This window comes from Nuphar pumila, chromosome 4 (assembly GCF_984573655.1).
Source record: "Nuphar pumila chromosome 4, dmNupPumi1.hap1.1, whole genome shotgun sequence".
Classification (NCBI taxonomy): Eukaryota; Viridiplantae; Streptophyta; class Magnoliopsida; order Nymphaeales; family Nymphaeaceae; genus Nuphar; species Nuphar pumila.
In genome coordinates, this window is record NC_143252.1 from 3,588,663 (window position 1) to 3,610,819 (window position 22,157).

Below are 22,157 nucleotides of genomic sequence, written 5' to 3' on the forward strand. Positions count from 1 at the left end.
TACAATGCAGGTGATTGATTTTTATAATTTTTGAAAAAACTGGTTATACAACATAATCAAATGATCTTTCAACCAAAATACAGAGAAAAGAAAACAGGATCAAATGATGAAGTTTCTTGCCGAATCAAGTAATCTCTGGTTGGGGTCACTGACACCCAAGCCCTTACGGACCTCACCAGTTAAAGGCACCCTCATACCCGGTGGGAGTTGAACATGGGACAAAGGGGTCAGCACCTTATATAACCCTACGCCCACTACTACTTTGAGCCATTGATTTTTTAATCCTTATAAAAATCTATTCACATGTCATAATCAGGTCATCCAAAAGTTGATTCATACTAAACAAACCATGTAGATCACATTTTTAAGATTTTCAAAAAAATTATTCAAAAAATTAAAAATTTGAGGCAATACATCAGTGCTAAATGAAATATGCTAAATGGGTTTTTTTCATTTTACTTTTAAATTTTGCAGTAGAGATGTGATCTATGTATTTGATTTGGTAGGGATCAGCTCTTGAAGAGATCGAATTCCACAAATGGGTGAGTTTTTATAAGTTTCAAAAAATCAACGTTCCAAAATCTTTGTAAAATTTTGAAGCTTCACATATCATTTTTTCATCAAAAACACATGATTTATGTGTGGATTCCTAGTAAATTAACCATGCACAACACATTTATGGGGTTGGAACCACGAAAAAAAATACAAAAAAGCCAAAAAATCCATTTAACATGTTTTATTTAGCACAGATGTATTACAGTGACTGCAATCCATCTTGGCAAGTGACTGCACAAAACCTGTAGACTCAAGATGAAAGGCACTATTATAAAACCTGTAGATCATATATGTAGGGAACATTACATGTAGCATTACCAAAGTCATTAATTGTGATATTTGCAGGGAGACAGTACTTTGCTACATCTTCTGTGGTGATCAGATAACTCCAATAGTCCTAGTCCTAACATGGAGTCTTGGGCTTCAAATATCATGAGAGGCAATGGAAAAACTGAGTTATTTGTCTTCTGAACTAACAAGATTTACCACTGGGAAAGAAAATTTCCCTCTTTATAGGTAGGCCGTGCTCCCTAGTCTTTGTAGACCTTGATACCAAGACATGGATAACTTTGAAATTTAGCGTTTTGTTTTGGAATTAAAAGCATCTCAATCTGTTCCACGCAAAACTAGCTCAATAGCAACACAATAAAAGTGCCACAGACAATGACTCTCTTCCCCTCTAATGGGTGCACCTCATTGTGCGTGTTAGCGTGTGTTCATAGGCAACTGAATTAATACTTTTTTTTGCATGTGCTTGGTATGAGAAAATAGTGCAGACTTTCATTAAAAAAATATTATATGAAATATAAGTTAGTTCCTTAGCACTGCATATGAACTAAATCATTAGACATAGGGTGCTAAAGATTGCCTTTTGAAGAGGGCAAAGATCGATCGCCAGGATACCAGTATAGCTTCAAGAGATGGATCTTAGCATGCTCTTCTTTCTTTTAAGAGTTGATATCCACAGATACAGTAAATAGATACTGGCATCATCATACGTGCGTGTGTGCATTTGAGAGAGAGAGAAAGTCCATCTTGTTTTCCAAACAGAAACAGAACTTTGAACTTCTTTCCTTAATACCACAAAGAGATGCTCAATGGTGTCAATAAGATAGCTCTCAATTATGTTATATAGAATTCTTTTCTCATTTGTCAGTTACAAAAGCCAAGGATGAAGCATTTACTGGGGAAAGTAAAGAACCAATGGTACCTGACCACAGACATTTCATTCATCAACCATATTCATTGGTTAACTGCACTCCTTCAATCTTAAATGCCTTATTCCAGTTGTTCCATCTGCACGAGACACATAAAACTCATGATATTAAGCTTTACATTTCAAATACAAGGGATACATGATAAAATGAAAATGCTTGTAGAAAGTTCAAAAGCAACTTGACTATGCAAGTTGTTCAGTGATTGGAGTACATGGCCCCAACCTGGGATCTCATCCCCAGATCATCAGACTTGTACGTATGGTATGATAGAGAACTTCATGTGATGCATTGCAATAACATAGGACATGAAAAAATTCTTACATACACATTCAAATACCGGTAGGAAGTAAGAAACAAATAAGAAATTTTCAATTAAATAGAGAATGAGACTGATGTTCACTGGCCAATCGGCCAATTTAGCTAATCCAACACATCAAAGTTAACTGCAGGGATATGGGGTGTTTAAGGACACATGATCAGAGTCAGACCCTATAAGTTCTGGAGAATCATCAGATGAATGGTTACAGACTGTACTGAGCCTTATGGACAAATTTATTTTTAATTCTAACCATAAACCCTTGTTCAAAGATGAAAAAATCCAATGTCTATGTAGTGGCAGGCATGTTCACAGAGAGAATAAATAGTACATCAACCACAAGGGTAATGGGTTCACTCAATTACCTTCCAAAGTCCATCATTCAAGTAATGCATGTTATCCACACCGATACCCTTGTTTATAGCCCTTCTGCAACATCAAATAGATTGTTTACTTTAAGCATCATTAGATGCTAATTATTGAGAAATCATAAAAGTATCACAATGGAATATTTACATAACAAACCCCCAACTTAAATTCAACTCATTTTGATCAAATATCCAAATAACAGCAAAACATTATGATGAATATCTTGCACTTTTAAACAAATGCAGAACACAAGATGGCCCAGTCTGTCAATTATAAATTCTGAACTATATAGATGGAATACATATGTGAATATTCTAATTGTTAAACAGCCATAACCTGGCTCACAGGCACGTTGATGCTATCTACACAGCAATAACATCTTCTCACCATAAAGGTGGGATCAAAGAGAAGTGGATTCAGCCAGATTTACGGCAAGTCTCAGTGTATCTAGATATTTAGCTTCAGCATTGCAACTTGATTTGATGGATGTTCCTTGCTAATAAAAGATCACACAAATATGAAGTTTTAGGTCCCTACAGTTGGTCATGATGTAACTTTAGATTGATGCAACAAGTTAGATGGTTCACAGCAAAGCATGCTCTAGTCAAACAGTTGAGGTCAACAACATGTGCCTACAGATTCTTACAACCATGGAAGCAGAAACAGCTTTTCACAGTCTAAGCATTGAATACTAGAAGTCTAGAAGTGCATATCAATCATGCAGAGCTTGTTATCATGATGATTATACTCAGATCTGCCTCTCCTAGATTATAATTTTTGAACCAGTGATAGAATGAACAAAACCTACATTATCTAAGATAATCATTCACGCAATTAACAAAATCAAGCGAAAAAACGGATTGGTACTTAGCAAGAAGAGTAGAATAACATGCTTACTAGGTTGTGATTTAGCTACATGGGAAAAAGAAAGCACATATCACCAGTTAAATAACACAAATGAAAATAGAGAATTGCATATGTTCTCTTTGTTGTGAAAAAGAAAAAAGAAAAGCATGTTCAATACGGTTATTAGTAGAACTCACATGTCTTTTGCAGACATTTTTGTAAAACCGATTGCAAGAGCATGTTGCTTTCCTTCAGCCATTATAGCCTGTCAAACATCCAGGTCACCAAATTAAATGCCATACCACAAAATTTAGCTTCAGCATGTTGAAGCTTATACTTTAGAACAAAGCTGCACCATAGCTTATTGAGATATCAATGTTGCCCAAAATTTGACAATTGTCATTCTAGGTTTTGTGAGCCTTAGGGAAAAAATGAATTCCATACCACAGGAGTTTCTACCAATACATTGTCGTCCAAAACACCACCAGGGGAAGTAAGACCAGGACACATTATGTTTGCACCAGCAAGAACAAACTTGATTGCACCCCTATCCACTTGAAATGTCTTCATTATGTCTGGATCTAAAAAACAAAAAAAACAAAGAATTCGATAGCAAGGCTTTTTGGCTTCAAAAAAGAAGATAAAAGCATTTAGATAGTAAACATTTTGGGCAGACTTCTCTATTTCTCTAGAAGATAGTAAAAAAGGATAAATAAGGCAGCATCCACCAAGAATACCACCTAATGAAGGGAAAAGAATTAGCTTGTTTTTGAATCTTTAGTTCTACTGCATGAAGAACCAGATAAACTGCAGAAACACTTTACATTGGTGAAGAAGCCGAAGTGTTGGCATATAAGGTCCATCCCGCACATTGAAGAACAAAGGCACATTGTTCACCAGAACCAAATTCAGATGATTTTGACTAGAAAAAATAAGACAGAAATGCATTAGAAACAGTAGGTTTGTACGAAGTCTGGCCAAGGCAATGATACTAGAACAGTGAATAGCCAAAGTGTCAAACACAAAATAGTTGATAGAAACACATAATGTGCAATAAATGCATCTTTGGTGCACTAAGTGGACTTCAGAAGCTACAAAATTTGCTCACTTTATAATAATGAATAATTAGGTTTTTTATGGATGTTGAATTCAAGAATTTTTTTAAAAACTCAGTATGCTTGAAACCAAACTGAATAGCTAGCAAATTATACACGCATTGGAAATATAACAGAAGATAAACAAATAAATATTCCCAAGACTTTCTATAGACGAATATAATAAACAGCAGCATGGGGCAATGGCTGCAGTAATAATCAAAGTGCCTAGGTTGGTTTCTTGACCACATGGTAGGCAACGTGTCGAGTTCCCCAAAATCATTGTACTCTTTTATTGTTATTGTTTTTTATGGGATTGGCCTCTTATGACAAGGCATATGTAACATATAAATAGTTATATCTCCGTGTGAAGAAAGAGTTAGAGAGACGAGTCTAAAAATGATGAAGTCTAAAAGAATCATTGTTCTCATTTCGTGGTTGGGCTTTGTGAATTGTGATACTATTGGGGTATGCTCCTCCTTACCGGTAGCCTGTGCAGGAACAGGGAAAATACACAGCAAAAACTGTGTTAAACAAAAAACAAACAGGGAGACTTTGAACCTGATGCAGCCATTGATGGACTGCGGCTGTTGCCGATGGTGGAGGTCGACTGGTGCAGAGGAGAACCAGTGAGCAGTGGTTGATCAAGCAAGGAATGGTTTATCCTCAGTCGGGCTGCAGCCTCCATGAGCGCAGGCTCTCTTTATGCAACCGGTGAGCAGGATCTATTCTCTGTTGATGGAAATAGACTCTATGGAGAGGTAAGAACTTAGAAGAAAACCCTCTCTCTCGATTTCCCTGTATTTCTCATGTATTTTGGGTCGCTCATGGTACCCATATATATAGAGGACAGGGTGGGAACGGTTTGCATAACCATTCCCTCTTGATCATGTGCTGATTTATCAGAAGGATCATCTCGGATGGGGGGTGTATCCACATCGTGGATAACCACCACTACTTTAGTGGTGGTTAATCCAACATTCTCCCACTTGATCCGACGACAAACCCTTAACCAAAAAATTTTATGAGAATGACTTGATGAATAGATTAGCCTTTATGATTTATTTTATAGATCCTTAATTGAATCTCTAATCCTTATAAGATTAACAACAAAAAATAATGAGAATCAAGAACTGAAAGTGATCACTTTATTTATACGCATATGTCAAACAAAGCTTAACAAACCCATCCTCATTACATGTTCGGAACTATGTCACAGGGACTCGGCAAAACAGGTGCCGCACCCGCGTCGACGCGACGCGACGCGGGATCGCGTGCGGGTGCGGCACCGGGTGCGGTCAACACGACCCTGGGTGCGGTCAACGCACCCAGGGTCATTTTTGTCCAAATTTTTGGGCGAAATTTCCCCCCCCCCCCGATGAAAAGGAGGAGGATTAGGGCAAAAAAAATTTTTTGCCCTAATCTCTCCTCTCTCTCCCCCTGAGCTCGAGCTCTCCCATCGCCGCCCCCAGCGTCGCCGCCCCCAGCGTCGCCGCCCCCAGCGCCGCCGCCCCCAGCTCCGCCTCCCAGACTCCTCCTCTCGGCTCCTCCTCTCGGCTCGCAGGTATGTCTCTCGTCTTCTTGGGTCGGCTGGGGAGGGGCCGAGCACCCCCCCCCCTCTTTCGGTCTCTTGTTGGGTCGGCAGGGGAGGGGCTGAGCCTCCCCTGCTCCCTCATTTTTCGGCACAGGAGGGGCCGAGCCCCTCCCCCATCCTTTTTTTTTTTTGGGTCGACAGGGGAGGGGCCGAGCCCCTCCCCCATCTTTTTTTTTTTTTTGGGTCGACAGGGGAGGGGCCGAGCCCCTCCCCCATCTTTTTTTTTTTTCGGGTCGACAGGGGAGGGGCCGAGCCCCTCCCCCATCATTTTTTTTTTTGGGGTCGACATGGGAGGGGCCGAGCCCCTCCCCCATCTTTTTTTTTTTTTGGGTCGACAGGGGAGGGGCCGAGCCCCTCCCCCATCTTTTTTTTTGGGGGGTCGACAGGGGAGGGGCCGAGCCCCTCCCCCATCAGTTTTTTTTTTTTTTTGGGTCGACAGGGGAAGGGCCGAGCCCCTCCCCCATCTTTTTTTTTTTTGGATGTAAACCCAAAAGAGTGTGACTTCGAGGGAGAACATGAATTCAACGTAACAAACATGGATTTAGCTGAGCCCAGTATTCCTTCTAATGATGCATTTGATGATGAAGAAGAAAATTATTAGCATCCATTACTTCATCAGGATATACTTTGGTATGTAATTTAGTTCTTTTATGCATACTTATTTGATTGATATTTAGGTCGATTTATGTAATTGCTTTACTTATTTGATTGATAATTTGATATTTAGGTTGATATACTACATGCATGATAAATCATATTATGAGTTTATGACAATGTTTACTGTTAAATGTTAAAACTGTTAAAACTTCAAAATTATATATATATATATATATAATTTTTTTTTTACATTTTTGCCCCTGCCGCACCCCCGCACCCGGGTTTTTTGGAAGTGCCGAATCCCCGCACCCGCACCCGCACCCATGTGACATAGGTTCGGAACATAATCCCGATATTAGCCCTTTAGTAAGAGGATCAGCGATCATCTCTTTGGTACCAATATTAACAATATGCACTAAATGATTCTCCCTCCTTTCTTTAACAACAAAATACTTCAATTCCATATACTTACATGACATAGTACTTTTGTTGTTGTTCGAAAAGGACATTGCGGCTTCATTATCACAGTAGACCTTCAGTGGCTTCCCAATGGAATCAACCACCTTTAACTGTGCTATGAAATTCTTTAACCATATAGCCTGCGAGGTAGTCTCGTATAATGCTATGAATTCTGCCTCCATAGTGTGGACAACAGTGGTCGTCTGCTTCTCACTCCTCCAAGAGATCGCCCCCCCAACAAGTAAGAAGATGTACCCAGTAGTAGACTTTCTATTATCAAGGCATCCTCCTAAGTCCGCATCTGAGTAGCCAATGACCTCGAGGTGATCAACTTTATGATACGTCAACATATAGTCTTTTGTCCCTTACAAGTACCACAAGACTTTCTTGGCAGCCTTCCAATGGGGTAAACCTGGGTTAGATTGAAATCTGTCAAGCACCCCTACTGCAAAAGAAATATCTGGTCGAGAACATGTTTGCGCGTACTGCAAGCTGCCAACAACTGATGCATACGGATAAGCACTCATACGTGCTTTGTCAATATCGTCCTCTGGACAATCCTTTAGGCTCAGCTTGTCACCTTTTGATATGGGTGTTGAACTAAGAGAACAATTCTCCATCCCATAAAACTTTAACACCTTATCTATATAGGATCTTTGAGAGGGGCCTAAAAAACCTTTTGCTCTGTCTCGACGGATTTCAATGCTAAGAACATAAGCAGCCTCACCCATATCTTTCATATCAAAATGTGATGCAAGAAACTGTTTTGTCTCTGAAAGTAACTTTATATCGTTGGTTGCAAGTAAAATGTCATCCACATACAACATCAATATAATGAACTTACTCTCACTTTCCTTAAGGTATATACATTGATCAATAATGTTTTTTGTAAACCCGAAAGTCATAATGACTTGGGAAAATTTAATATACCACTGTCGAGAGGCCTGTTTAAGTCCATATATTGATTTGTTGAGCTTGCAAACCAAACGATCATTTTCAGAGAAACCAAGAGGTTGATTCATATATACCTCTTCATTCAGATCCTCGTTGAGAAGCGGTGTTTTCACATCCATCTAGTATAGCTCCAAGTCATAATGAGCTACAAGGGCCAAAATTATCCTCATTGACTCTTTAGTTGAGACGGGAGAAAACGTTGCATTGTAGTCAATGCCCTCCATCTGAGTGAATCCTTTAGCAACCAATCTTGCTTTATGTCTCTCTATGTTATCTTTGGAGTCCTTCTTGGTCTTAAAGACTTATTTACACCCTACGGGTTTTACTCCCTTAGGTAACTCGACAAGATCTCAGACTTGATTTTTAGCCATAGAGCCTAACTCTTATTTCATGGCTTCTATCTAGTGTGTAGATTGTTTGCTTTCCACAGCTTCCATAAAAGTCAACGGGTCATCATCCATATCTATGAAATCACCAGGCTCCTGAAGGTACACCACATAATCAGGTTGTATGACAAATCTCCTAATTCTTGTGGATCTCCAAACAGGTCGTTCTTCGGGTTCAGATTGAACCTGATTATCCTGTTCGTGCTCTTCCGCATTGTCCATAATAGGTTCACTTTGGATTTATGCATCAACAACCGAATGATCAACCACATCATCATTAGGAATAATAATGCGATATTTTTCGGTGTTTTCCTTAACAGGTGACGAAACTGGATCTTGTACTTCCTCAAAACCAAGGTTTTGAAGTGCACTTAATCCTATTTAACCATCTTCTAGGAATTTTGCCTTATCCGTTTCAACGATCTGTGGTGAATGAGATGGGCAATAAAACCTGTACCCTTTTGATCTTTCTGGATAACCAATGAAATAACCACCGGTTGTTCTTGGATCAAAGGCTTTAATGTGGGGGTTATATAACTTAGCCTCTGCAGGACATCCTCATATGTGCATATAAGAGAAAGATGGTTTTCTACCTGTCCACAACTCGTAAAGAGTTTTAGGCACAAATTTTGTAGGTACCTTATTTAAAATATGCACAGCAGTCCTTAAAGCTTCACCCCATAACTTCATGGGAAGTGTTGAATAATTCAACATGACCCTGATCATTTCTTTAAGCGTACGATTTCTCCGTTCAGCTACATCTTTCTAATAGGCACTACCAGACATGGTATATTGAGGCACAATGCCTTCCTCTTTGAGAAATTACACTAATGGTCATTCTATTTACCCCATATCAGTAAACCTACCATAATATTCGTCACCTCTATCAGACCTGACTATTTTAATAACTTTATCAGTTTGTTTTTCTACTTTTTTCTTAAATTCTTTGAACATCTGAAAAGCATCAGTTTTTTCAAAGATCAAGTAGAGATACATATACCGAGAATAGTCATCAATAAAGGTGACAAAATATTTTTCGCCTGTGTAACTGGGGGTAAAAAGTCCACATACATCTGTGTGAACTATCTCTAATATCTCACTACTGCGTTTGGCACCCTCTTTATATGTGTTTGTATGTTTAGCCTTTATGCAATCAACACATGGGTCATTGTCGGTAAAAGCTAGAGATTTCAAGATCCCTTCATTTACGAGTCTCTTTATTCTCGTTTCAGAAATATGACCCAACCTTTGATGCCAAAGCATGTAAGATTTATCATTTATCAAACTACGTTTATTTTCAACCAATGCGTATTCAGAAGTCAGGGACTCTTGAGTTTGGATCTTCACGTTCAATATATACAAACCATCATAAACCGATGCAGAACCAATTTCAATTGAATTTCTATAAATGAACAATTTGAAATTTTCAAACTTAAAACAATATCCAAATTTATCCAATTTCGAAATTGAAATTAATTTTCTACTATATGATGGAATATAAAAGACATCATGAAGATCCAAAACTATGCCTATATCTAGAGTAATCTTGCAGGTTCCAACACACTTCACATGTGAATGCATCTTATTTCCCGAATAGATGTTCTTCTCATGCATTGTTGGTTCCCTTCTGCTTAGAAACACCTTTAGACAGTTGGAAATATGAACAGTAGCACCAAAATCAATCCACCAGTTATTTTCAGGAATTTGTAATAAATTACATTCATGATAAACAAATGAAAAATTACCTCTCTTTTTCAACCACTTTTTATACTTTATGCAATCTATCTTCCTGTGTCTCTTTTTTTTTGCAAAAGAAGCACTTTATGGGATCAGAGTCGGATTATTTGCCTTGGGATGTCTTATCCCCTATTGGGTTCTTCCTAGCATTTTTCTTAAATGCATTCTTCCTTGGTCCTACCTTGGATGCATGAGAAGCCATATGTGCACTCTCCACCTTCTCCCCTTTCAACCTCTCTTCTTCTTCAACACACTTGGATATAAGTTCATTGAACGTTCATTCATCGTTATGTATGTTGTAAGAGATTGTGAAAGGTTCGTACTCCAAGGGTAAGGACGCTAAAACTAAATGCACTAGGAAAGAATCAGAGATGGTGAGCTTCATGTCATTTAGTTGAGACACTATGTTCCTTATTTTCATAAAATTTCAAAATGTGTTGGCGAATGTTTTCTCCTCCAGTATATTTCATAGATATGAGTTTAGACATTAGGGTACTGGCTCTGACCTTATTTGAACTCACAAATTGTGCTTCAATAGAACTTAAAAACTCTCTAAGTGTCCTGCATTGTGGTATGGCACTACAAATATTTTTAGCCACCTTAGATTGCAAAAGCAACAAGGTAAGTCTATTCGAGCGCTCCCACTTCTCAAAAGCAGAGATCAATAGTACTTTGATCAGTTAGAGCAACAGATTCTACTATCCTTAGGGCCAGATCCATATACCCTAATATAAAAAGTACAGTCTCTTTCCAATCACTAAAATTTGATCCATCTAAAAAATGTATACAGCTAGAGCCATCTAAAATCACAGGACTAGAAACTGCATGACAAAAGACATGTATCAAGAAGCATTCGTATGAGACTAAAACTTTAATTAAAAAAGCAAAAAAATAAAGGCACTTAATATGCTTATTTTCAGGCGAGTGAAGAAGGTCATCAGAGTCCTACTTTGGTAAGAGCTCTGACACGCGAAACCGCTTTGCCTACAGACCATATTCGATAAAACTAAGGTTCTTGTGAAGTTAGACCATCGACACAAGGTATCTTTAGATACACATGTGTGATGTATCTCGACACATTTACCTTATTCTACCCTACTTAAATTTCGAACATGATAAAACTACCTTTGGGTCGTTTATCGTTTCACGAATCTAAGTACAATGTTAATATCAGCTTAAACTGTATGATAGTGTTGAAATTCTTTTATGACATACATGTATTTAGTCACTTTGGTGACGTGAATACACTAAGTCATCTAACTATCCTTAATACTAATATTAAACAATCATTTACAGATGCATAATTTCAAATAAATGCATGAACAATAACAAAAACATGCTTAAATGGGTAAAACCCTAAGTCCTCAAGCAAGAACCGGTCTGAAAACACTCTGAACCGATCTGAAACAGTCCTGAATCGGTTATCCAAAGATCCGAACCGGTTCTGAACCTTATGAACCAGTGTCAAGTATGAACAAAGGTTCATAAAAACCCTATAACTATATGCCAAAATCCTTGTATTTTCTTATATTTATTAAAACAAGGTCTTAGCATCTCGAAACCGATGAGAAACTAGAAGGAACCGGTCAAAAATGGCTCTGAACCGGTCCTGAAAAGGGTCGAATCAGTCCCTGATCCGGTTCAGGCCAAATAGTGCCTAGACCCTACTGGATCCGGATCAAAACCAGTTCAAACTGGATCCAGATCGGACCCGACTTTAACTGGATCTGGGTCGGAGCCGGCTTTAACTGGATTCGGGTCGGATCCAGCTTTAACTAGATCTGGGTTGGACCAGACTTTAACTGGATCCGGGTCGGAGTCGGTTTTAATCGGATATGACCCGGTGTTTGACTTGATCCGGGTCGGACCCGGCATGAACCGGATTCGGGTCTGGCCCGATTTTAACTTGATCTGGGTCGGACCCGGCAAGAACCGGATCCGGATCTGACCCAGTACTGGACCCGATCTGGTTCCATCCGATTAAAAACGAAACTGTAAAACAGAAAACCCGAGGGTTTTCTGTTTTCTGCAAAAGGGGGTTAGGGTTAACCCAAATCGCCGCCGACGACCCAAATCGCCGCACCTGCCGGCGACCAATGTCGCCACACCTGCCGGCGACCCTCACGGAGCCTGGACCGATGTTGCACCTCTCCTCGCCCGACGGTAGAGGAAACAGGATTTAAACCCTTGTGTGTTGCCGGACAGATGTCGGCCATTAGATCAGAGACAGTCCGCGACTTCCACCGGTGATACTTCCACCGGTGATAGATGATGCTCCTGCAGCCCAACGACCACAGGTAAAAACCCGAACCCCCCCTTTTTTTTTTGTTCTGTCGCCCTACGGCGACGGTCGTCTGTGTCGGCCACCAGCGACAGCGTCGCCCCACGGCAACCTGCACAGCCAGACGACCAGTACACACCCTATGCAGCGGATGCGGGGTGTGGGCCCATAACCCATTGTTGGGGTATGCTCCTCCTTACCGGTAGCCTGCGCAAGAACAGGGAAAATACACAGCAAAAACTGTGTTAAACAAAAAACAAACAGGGGAGACTTTGAACCTGATGCAGTCATTGATGGACTGCGGCTGTTGCCGATGGTGGAGGTCGACTGGTGCAGAGGAGAGCCGGTGAGCAGTGGTTGATCAAGCAAGGAATGGTTTCTCCTCAGACGGGCTGCAGCCTTCGGGAGCGCAGACTCTCTTTATGCAACCGGTGAGCAGGAACTATTCCCTGCTGAAGGAAATCGACTGAATGGAGAGGTAAGAACTTAGAAGAAAACCCTCACTCTCGATTTTCCTGTATTTCTCATGTATTTGGGTCGCTCATGGTACCCATATATATAGAGCATAGGGTGGGAACCGTTTGCGTAACCGTTCTCTCTTGATTTATCAGAAGGATCATCTCGGATGGAGGGTGTATCCACATCGTGGATAACCACCACTACTTTAGTGGTGGTTAATCCAACTGATACTTCATTAGAATTCCTTCCCTCAATGCATTAGTTTCTTGTATTTTTTTTTATTTAAAAACCTTTCCTATTGCAACCAAAAAAAGGTGTAAAGTATAAACAGTTCCCACATTAATCCTGATGGAGACTTGACTGGCATAGTCCAAACTCTAAGCTACATTGAGTAGTGGCAATATTTTAATGGAATTTTTGGGGTGCAGTTCAGAGATACAAATGTGTAGCAGAAATTATAGGATTACTCCATACAAATGCTAAACAAATCACAAAGCCAAGCACATTAAGAGAAATATGTTGACGAACCATTTTGCAACTATGAGGGGTGACTTCTTTGGAAGCAAGCCATCCAACATTGGCTCAAGACCTGGATACTGCAAATTGAACAAAGGTAATAATAAATTATACCATCATGCTGAATCCATAGGTGAACATGAAACAACAAAATATGATACCTCATCAGCAATACTTTGCCGGATCTTGCGCTGCACAGATGCCTTTACTTGATTTTGCGAAGAAACATCTTCTGATGAAAACCTGTAGAAGTTTATCACATGAAATGAAAATAAATGAAAATAAAAACATTCATAGTTGAAATTCAAAAAGCAGATACTCTGGCATAATATAAATGTATCATAAGAAGAGTTTTTAACTTTTTATACCTTAGTCATATCGAAAACGTCATAAAAATGGCTGTATCCCCATATCCTCTGCTGCATCCATGTGACATAGCACAACACCCACATGGACACTTACAGAAGAATCGCTTCTTTGGCAAGGTACAAAGAAATTATAAAACGTATTGTGCAAAGTAAATAAGCAATCGGTCATACATTAGACACAACTACATTGTCTGCCCCTCAACTATAAATCATGTCAATAGATTGATCGAGAAATACATAACGTAAGCATTAGAAACTACATATGGAAGTTGAAAAGCCTACTGGGCATTTGTAGAGCGAGCTCACAGAGAAGAAAGGGTGAAAAGAATGTTAAATCATTCTTCAATGAACAGACTCCCAGATCCTTGGTTGACAGCTCCTGCCAAATCATTCTCTCTCATAGCTTTCTTCATAAACCAGTTCATTGTTCCCTTTCCATAAATTTTGGCTTGCAAGGGGACACCATCATCACAGGCAACAGATCGAGGAAATTCAATAAAATTCTTCATTATCTTAATCGCAAAGGATTAGGCATGTCGCTGACATTTCAGCAGAATGCAAGCCACACCCTGATGTCTTATGCAAAGTATACTGTTAACTCACTTCAGAACATAAAGACAATAAACCTACCAACCTGTGCAACACACTTATCATCCATTAATTCAGATAATCACCTATATAGTCAAAAGCGCTAGGCGGTGCCTAGCCAGTAGACCCTTAAAAAGAGTAGGCGGTACTAATCGAACTAATCGGTACCCCAATAAAAAAATAAAAATATATATATACAAAATATACACAAAATATGTTTAATTCTTTTAGTAATACAAAGTTGTGTACAAAATTATACATGCTTTCACAAAATATACATAACCAGAATATACTTATATATAACTCTAGACACACGCACAAAAAAAGATCATACTTTCAGCCTCTCACAAAAAAAAATCACAGAAGTACTGTAACACATACATATCTAAATAACATATTAACATAGTACATAATCAGTAATGCTAAACATGCTTTCAGGCTTTTATAGAAAAAATTACAGAAACTCACACATATATACAAATAAAAATCACCCATGTATCTCTCACTTTCAGACTTTAACAGAAAAATTCATCACAAACAAAGTAACACACACACACACACACGCATATATATATATATATATATATATATATATATATATATATATAATAATTAACTAAAATTAACTGGGCATGCTTTCAATGTTTCACAGAAAAAAAATCACAAAAACAAAGTAAAACAACACATATATATAACATAAACAATATATATAATTAACTAAGCAATGTTATCATCATTTCAAAAAACAAATCGCAAACACATAATAATTATATACACAAAAAAATAATAGAATACATATAATAAAAATGACTAAACTGCCCTTGCACCTAGGTGATGGCATTTTAGTAGCCAACGGCGTCAGCAGACTCGGCACCTAGTCGGTGCTTTTGTTTTTACTACATAGATAATCACCCTTGAGGTGCTGTTGCTGGCTATGAGTTACTGAAACGACGGCAGGAGGCCAACATTGCAAAAACAAACTTATAGAGATTGACCAACACCACGCCCATGACAGAAACAAGGATAACACGATCCAAAATGCATTTACAAATCATTGTTGCCAAAATAGCAGATTTTGTTTGGCAAATATCTCATCTCTCAACTTCATCGATTCATCAATATCATCACCACCATCATCATCAAGCCATACCCGAACCACATATTGTCTCTTCATTCTTTCCTATCTAGAACTACAACTTCGGTCACCTTACCATCGTTTCTATCACATCTCCCTGCTTCCCTCCAGGTCTTCAACGATCCTTCTCTTTTCCTGATCCCTTCCACTTGCATCGTGTCAACCTTCCTTATTGGAATCCTACCAACAAAAAAATGATACCTAAACCAGAAACACTCGTTCACGATTCAGTTAAACATAAAAGTAGCGAAGTAAAAAGAAAAGAAGATAACCATGAATGATGAATCAAATGCCCTGTATCTAACACAAAACAGCACCAACACCAAAGAAGAAAGGAAGGACCAATGGTACACGAAATTCATCAAAAAACAATCAAGAGAGACGATGTAAATCAAATGGGGAGGAGGTAGATAGCGTACTTCTTGAACATTCTCGACAACCAACTTCGATTAAAATCGTGGGACGACTCCTCGAGTGTGGATCTCGAAGAGGAAGAAGAGCTAATCATGAAGACGCGCGCCGTCGGTGAGATGGGGAGCACGGAGGACACGCGTGGTCTTCAAGCAGCAGCCGAACTTTCGTACAGTTACAATGATTCTAATATAAGAAACAAGTCACCAATAATAATTTGGCACGTATTGGTACATTGGTCATTAACAGAAAAATAATAGTATTTTGGGAATGTAATAAGTTTATCTACATGTTGGCGTTTGGAGCTTGATTGTTAACTCTTCTCAGATATGACCATGTATTATCATGAAAGAGGCGGTTCGTGCTGCTGTGCTGAACCTGGGTCCGAGTCCAACTACCAAGCACCCTGTGTCTGGGCTTTGGGTCCTATCAGCTCAGCTCTGCCTAGGGCAAGTCCGCGTCTAGTAGGGCTGAGAACGGATAGGATATGGGCTGGATTCTTTCTGATCCAAATCTGAATCCAAATTTTGCACAATAGATCCGAGTTTGGGTGTGAAACCAAATGAGATCCGATGATGTAAAGTCCAATCGGGATCCAAATATGTGTGGTAATACTGGATCAGGTAAGAGAAAAGCGAACAGAAAAACAAGGTTTTCACACGTAAGATGTGCAAGATCGATCAGACCAGATCTGAACCTGAGCATAGATCCAACTTAAAACATTGATTCAAATCTTATCATAATCCAAAAAATAAATTGTATGGGTAAATCTGAATCTGATCTGATCTGAGTATCCTTTTCGATCCTACCTTAAGAAACTTGTATCCTTATATAAATAAAGTATTGGACCAGAGGTCTAACCAAATCCGATCTATTAGCTGTCTAGGTTCGAGTACATATGGGTCGAATCGAACAAGATAGTTGGAACCTTAACCATGGTTGCAAAATCAGCCATGTTTTGGAAATATCATGATTTATTCAAACTGTGATAATATCTAATAAATATTAGGATATTTTTCAAGTTCTTAACAGTTTAGTTTGTCATTGAGAAAATCCTTTTTTTATAACCCGAAGAAACCGCACCCGGCATGAAAACCTGGTTACGTTGGCTCAGCCTACCATACCTACGGTGGTCATGTTAGTGTCATAAAACTCCGGGGCTAAGGGTCCTACCCTGGGGTCTATCATGGGTGTCAACTTGCGCAGAAGGGAAACGCCCATGAGAATCAAGAATCTCAATACCAAGATTTGCAACATTGGCCCCCGAGGGGTTTGGCACAGTGTGATGGGGCTTAGGCCGTTAGACATGCAGTCTAGGTTCAAATCCCATGGTGTCACCCCCTTGCTCAAGCCAAAGCATGGTGATTCCTAGGGTTTGCACCAGACCAACTCGGTTTGGGGTGTCCCAACTGAGTATGGTCAAGAGATTTAAATAATAAAATAAAAACAATATGTATATATATATATATTATATTTATAAGGGAGAACTCCTATCATGAACCGGATTTAGGTTTGGGATCCAGTGAGACCAAACACAAAACTAATCAGGTTTGGATCATGTTATCAAGTTTGGATCATGTTGGACCAAACTAGACTAGATTGGGTTTGGATTCAGCTATCAGGTTTGGATCCAATAAGACCAAACTAGAATGGATCAGGTTTGGATCAAGTTCGAACCCAAACCCAATTTGAATCAGTTTGATTTCATTTTGTACCAAACCCGAAATAAATCACTTTTAGATCGATCATATCGAATTTAGAACCAGTATATGAAATAGGGATTGGATCTCTGACCAGTTAGATCTAGATTAGATTTGGATTTCAACTAGAGTTGAGAATCAAGAACTGAATCAGGTAGGTTCGATTTGTATTAAACCTAGACTAGGCTATGTATGAGTTAGGTTTAAAGGACAGAACTGAAACCATCTCTGGATGGGTCCGGGTTAGGTGAAAGGTTAGGTTTAGTTTGGAACTGAACCCAGACCAGGTTGGGTCTGGGTTAGGTTCAGTGAATTTAGGATCATAAACAAAAGGAAAAATTTCTAAGAGGGTGGGGTTAGGATTTGAACCCCCAACCTCTCATGAGAAGGAAACTACCTCTTACTATTAGGCCAATTTGGTCTAGTAGGCCAACTTGGTCCAATTGATCAAAGAGCAAATAAGTTGTATATATACCTATTTTGGGTATGTATATAAGATTCAGATCTGTTCCAAAATTCTAGAATCATACCAAGAGAGTCGGCTAGATCCCTCCTGAATCTTGATGTTTGGATCTAGACTCATTGGAGAGGTGAAAAAACTATTTTGCCCTTATTATGCTCAATTAGTAAATCGAGCATAACACTTCATCTCGATATTAGATTTGGGTAATTTTTGGATTCCTGAATTCTTTTACTCGAAAGAGATCCATTGGCATAAGGCAATATGACAAACTCTGAGAGTTTGGCAAAAAAGCTTATGGGTATTTTTATAAATTTTACACAAGCAAGGATTTTAATGATATTGATTATTAGGATTTTCTGCTCATTTCATATCAGGATTTACAGAAATACTAAAGTTGATCCTTAGTTTGAGATTTGTGTGATTCAAGGTAAGTGAACATTTACAAATATCTCCCTAGATAAATAAGATATAGGTTTATTCATAAATGCATCTTATTATGTGATTCTATGTATTTTATAAGTATGCTAATTATTTCTTATATATGAATAGATCGTCTGAACTACATGCTTAGGAATCTATATTTTTTATGTTTTCAATAAGATGCATGTGGATTGTAGTACATATTACATGTTTATATCATATAAATGTTAACAAATAATATGATTTGTATCATGTTTGTACTTGTTATGGGAATGAGAATAACGGTTTAATACATATAATATATTGTAAAAAGTGGAAAGTAATGCTAGGTTTTGAGAAAGGAAATAGAGTTTTAGGGTTCTCAGAAAATGATTTATTATGAGAATGCCACATTTATACCTTGGGAGGAGTATTGTAAGTGTCGTGGTATGTTTGATTGAAAATATGTCTTTGTGATAGATTGTTATCCCTAGAACTAAGGCTTGCATTTGTGATTACATGTTGAACATTAGTTAGTTAACATATATTTGATATTGTATATAATACACTAATGTAGGAAAAAAAAGAAAATGAAAAAAATAATGTACCTAGGATAACAACACAGAGATTGATAAAGAACTCTATTAGGAAGGACATGTTCTACGACTTTGTTAGAGGTATTTGTATCTTATTTGTGCCTAGAATTTTTGAGAAATTCTTTAGTAACTCTTAGAGGTTAGAAACATAGCCTATTAGACACATGTAGAAAGTAGCATGAACCACAAACCTTGGAGGTATGTATAACTCCTCATACACCTTGGGGTCAGGTATAATCTCTCGAGCTTTTCGTCTAGCTATCAATGAGTATATTGGGCTCTTCTGCTTGCAACCGGTAACAAAGATGCAGCGATTAAAAGTCCATAGTCTGAACCGATTTAGACTATGTTGTTTGTTGGTGATTCATATGTCTAGCCAACAATCATAGACTCTAGAGTTGTCTATATGGGTTGCTATGCCCAAGAAGCTATTTTCAAAATAGCCGATTAGTGTAGAGTACGTCATTGATAATGTTTATTCTAGGAATGAGGATGATTTTAAGAAATGTAAGGAAAAGGTAAAAAAAAAGAAATAAAATATGTAAACAATATATGTGCTTAGTTAAAAAACTAAACTAAGAGTAGGAGCTTAGAGCTCACTACAATTATAACAGTCATGTATTATGTTTGTAAATGAAAACTTACTAAGTTTTAGACTCACCCATCGCTTGGTTACAATTGTAGGATCGGGAAGCACTTCTGCGAGGAGAACGTGACTCGGGGACTCAAACTCAACTATCGGTGACCTAAAGTATTGTGGAGTACTTCTGGCATGTGATATTGGATGAATGATCTAATGGTGATTTTGAGACCTTGATATGCTATATTATGGAAAAATAATTGGCTTGGTTTTATAGTTGTTTTGATAATTTTTCTTTGAAAATTAACGTCCACAAACATGGGATCGAAAGGCCTCAGTTTGGGTCGTTACATGATTAATGTTAATTTTGGGTCAAATTTAGGTATCCATCTACTTGCCAATCTGACCTGCTAAGCTCACTAGGTCTACTTTGAATGGTTTGAGCACAACTACAATCAGGTTGGGTTTGGTCCATAATCCATTGAGGAAGGCGCCAAACACATCCGTGATTGCGGGCCCGATAAAGGTTGGTCCAACTAGGTAATGAATCCAACTTAAAGTTGGTAGGACAAACTTGGTCAATCTTTGTTTTTCTCACATTAGGGTCTATGATGCTATGAACCAAGCACCTAGTAGAAGGATAACAATATGATTGCTTGGCGAGTCATGTCACAAACAGTGCAAGATGACTAAGGATGCAAACTGGTCGAATCCGAAATAGCTAAATACATGAAGAGTCGAATCTGAAATAACTAAAAATCGCAAAACCTCCATCCTGGATCAGACCCACTTGCATTCCCAGCTCAAACATGCAGAAGAGAACACAGCTAGAATTGACCAACTCACCTTTCATTTTAAGGTCATAAATTTTTCTTGCCTTAAGTTGGCCAACTTGCCCCAAGGGGGTTGGCATAGTGGGGTGGGGACTTGGCTGCTAGACTGGCAATCAAGGTTCGATTTTCATGGGTGGCACCACTCTATGCAAACCAATGCATAGCATAGGCCCCAAGGCAGGGGTACTAGCATCAAAGTTTTATGATGCCAGCATGACGATTGTAGGTATGGCAGACTGAACCAGCGCAATCAGGTTTTGAGGCTGGGTGTGATTTTTTTTAGTTATAAATTCAAAAAAAATGGTTTACCAACCACAACGGCCCATACAAGGCTAGGGATAGCAAACCCAAGTGGTACTCTCAAAGAAATACCAGTGCTTGAGCATCTTTTGTTATGCAATGCCTTTAATACATCTGGTTAGGTAGGCACGCTTAAGTTAAGCAAGATGAGGGGCGTCAAGAGTCGACTCATGAGGTTGATACTTAGAGTGCACATCTTTTGCTGAAAGGCCAAAGCAACAAGGAGACTTTTAGAGGGGGGGGGGGTTGGATCAGGTGCAATCACATTTCCCACTTTGAGTGTGCCGCTGCACCTAGTCGCCCTCTATCTTTGGCTGACAGACGGTCGTTTGTGGAGCCCAACAGCAGACGAAGGCAGCCAAGTGCAGCGGCATAGGAAGTGTACAATGTGATTGCACCTGATCTGATCTGCCATCGATACTGGAAGGTCTTATAAGTGACAATCAGAACAGGACACAGTAAATGCGCACCTCTCAAACCAGCGAATTCCAGCACTCCTCATCCACATAAAACAAAGAATTACAAGGTAAAGTTCGCACAAAGACATCTTGCCCTGGGATCAATTGCCGCTTGAGATCATACCGGTAGCTTGATCGGTGGGTGTCTTTTATAGGTTAGAGCACTCACTCAGGGTTTACTATCTAGAAGGTGAGAGGGTGGTGTATGTTCCCCGTGGAACACGGGGCCGCGTGTTCGGGGTTCGAATGAGTGCCACGTTGGCACTCATTCGTCAGTTTGGGTGTGTACGAAGGAATATTGCGGATCTCAAGATATTCCTCCTTCACATAACTCCCGAATGAGTGCCAACGTGGCACTCATTCGGACCCACGAACACACGGCCCCGTGTTCACGGGGGGAACATACAACCTGCTCGCCTAAAAGGTAGACCCATTAAGGTTCAAAGTCATCTAAAAAACAAAAAGAGTTTATCAACGGGGGCTCCGGCGTGGTTGGTAGGAGCTGTCAGTGCACGTCTCCTTGTGGTGGGAAGTTGCATATTCAAAACCCAATGATACTTTGAATAGTAAATGGTGGGGGTCTGCCTAACCCCAGCTTGCCTTTCAAAAAAACAAAAGAAGTTCACACAAGGATCAACCACCTGACACCACTTTGGTTGAAGTTACGAACGACCAATTTCCAAGCTGGTTCACAGCAATCAATCTCTCTCTCTCTCTCTCTCTCTCTCTCTTTCTCTCTCTCTCTCTGATTACGTAGTGAAAAGGAGATGGAGAAGAAAAAAAGGCATAGTAAACGAATGATAATTGTACCCTCAAGTAGAAAAATGCTCTTGAAAAAAAACAAAGGCATAGGAATTAATCTACTTGGTAGAAATATAAAGGCATGAATCTACTGCTAGAAAACAAATTATTAATAAGTACAGTATCAGAAATATACAGGCGACAT

At 39.1% G+C, this 22,157-nt stretch overlaps 1 protein-coding gene across 2 annotated transcripts; it reads right to left on the reverse strand.

The window, feature by feature from the left end:
• Positions 1–1,570: 1,570 nt before the first annotated feature.
• Positions 1,571–15,996, reverse strand: LOC149839089 (uncharacterized). 2 transcript variants are annotated; one of them, XM_090002255.1, is made up of 8 exons: positions 15,891–15,996; positions 13,542–13,623; positions 13,393–13,460; positions 4,128–4,225; positions 3,748–3,929; positions 3,501–3,568; positions 2,454–2,517; positions 1,571–1,851 (listed from the first exon to the last, which is right to left on the reverse strand). In XM_090002255.1, exons 1-8 carry the CDS (start codon positions 15,977–15,979, stop codon positions 1,834–1,836), a joined length of 669 nt encoding a protein of 222 aa, XP_089858381.1. In that variant the 5' UTR covers positions 15,980–15,996; the 3' UTR covers positions 1,571–1,833. The 2 variants fall into 2 exon arrangements, with proteins under 2 accessions (XP_089858381.1, XP_089858382.1); XM_090002256.1 differs by having other exon boundaries at positions 1,574–1,851; positions 3,748–3,884; positions 15,891–15,992.
• Between the last annotated feature and the right edge of the window lie 6,161 nt (positions 15,997–22,157).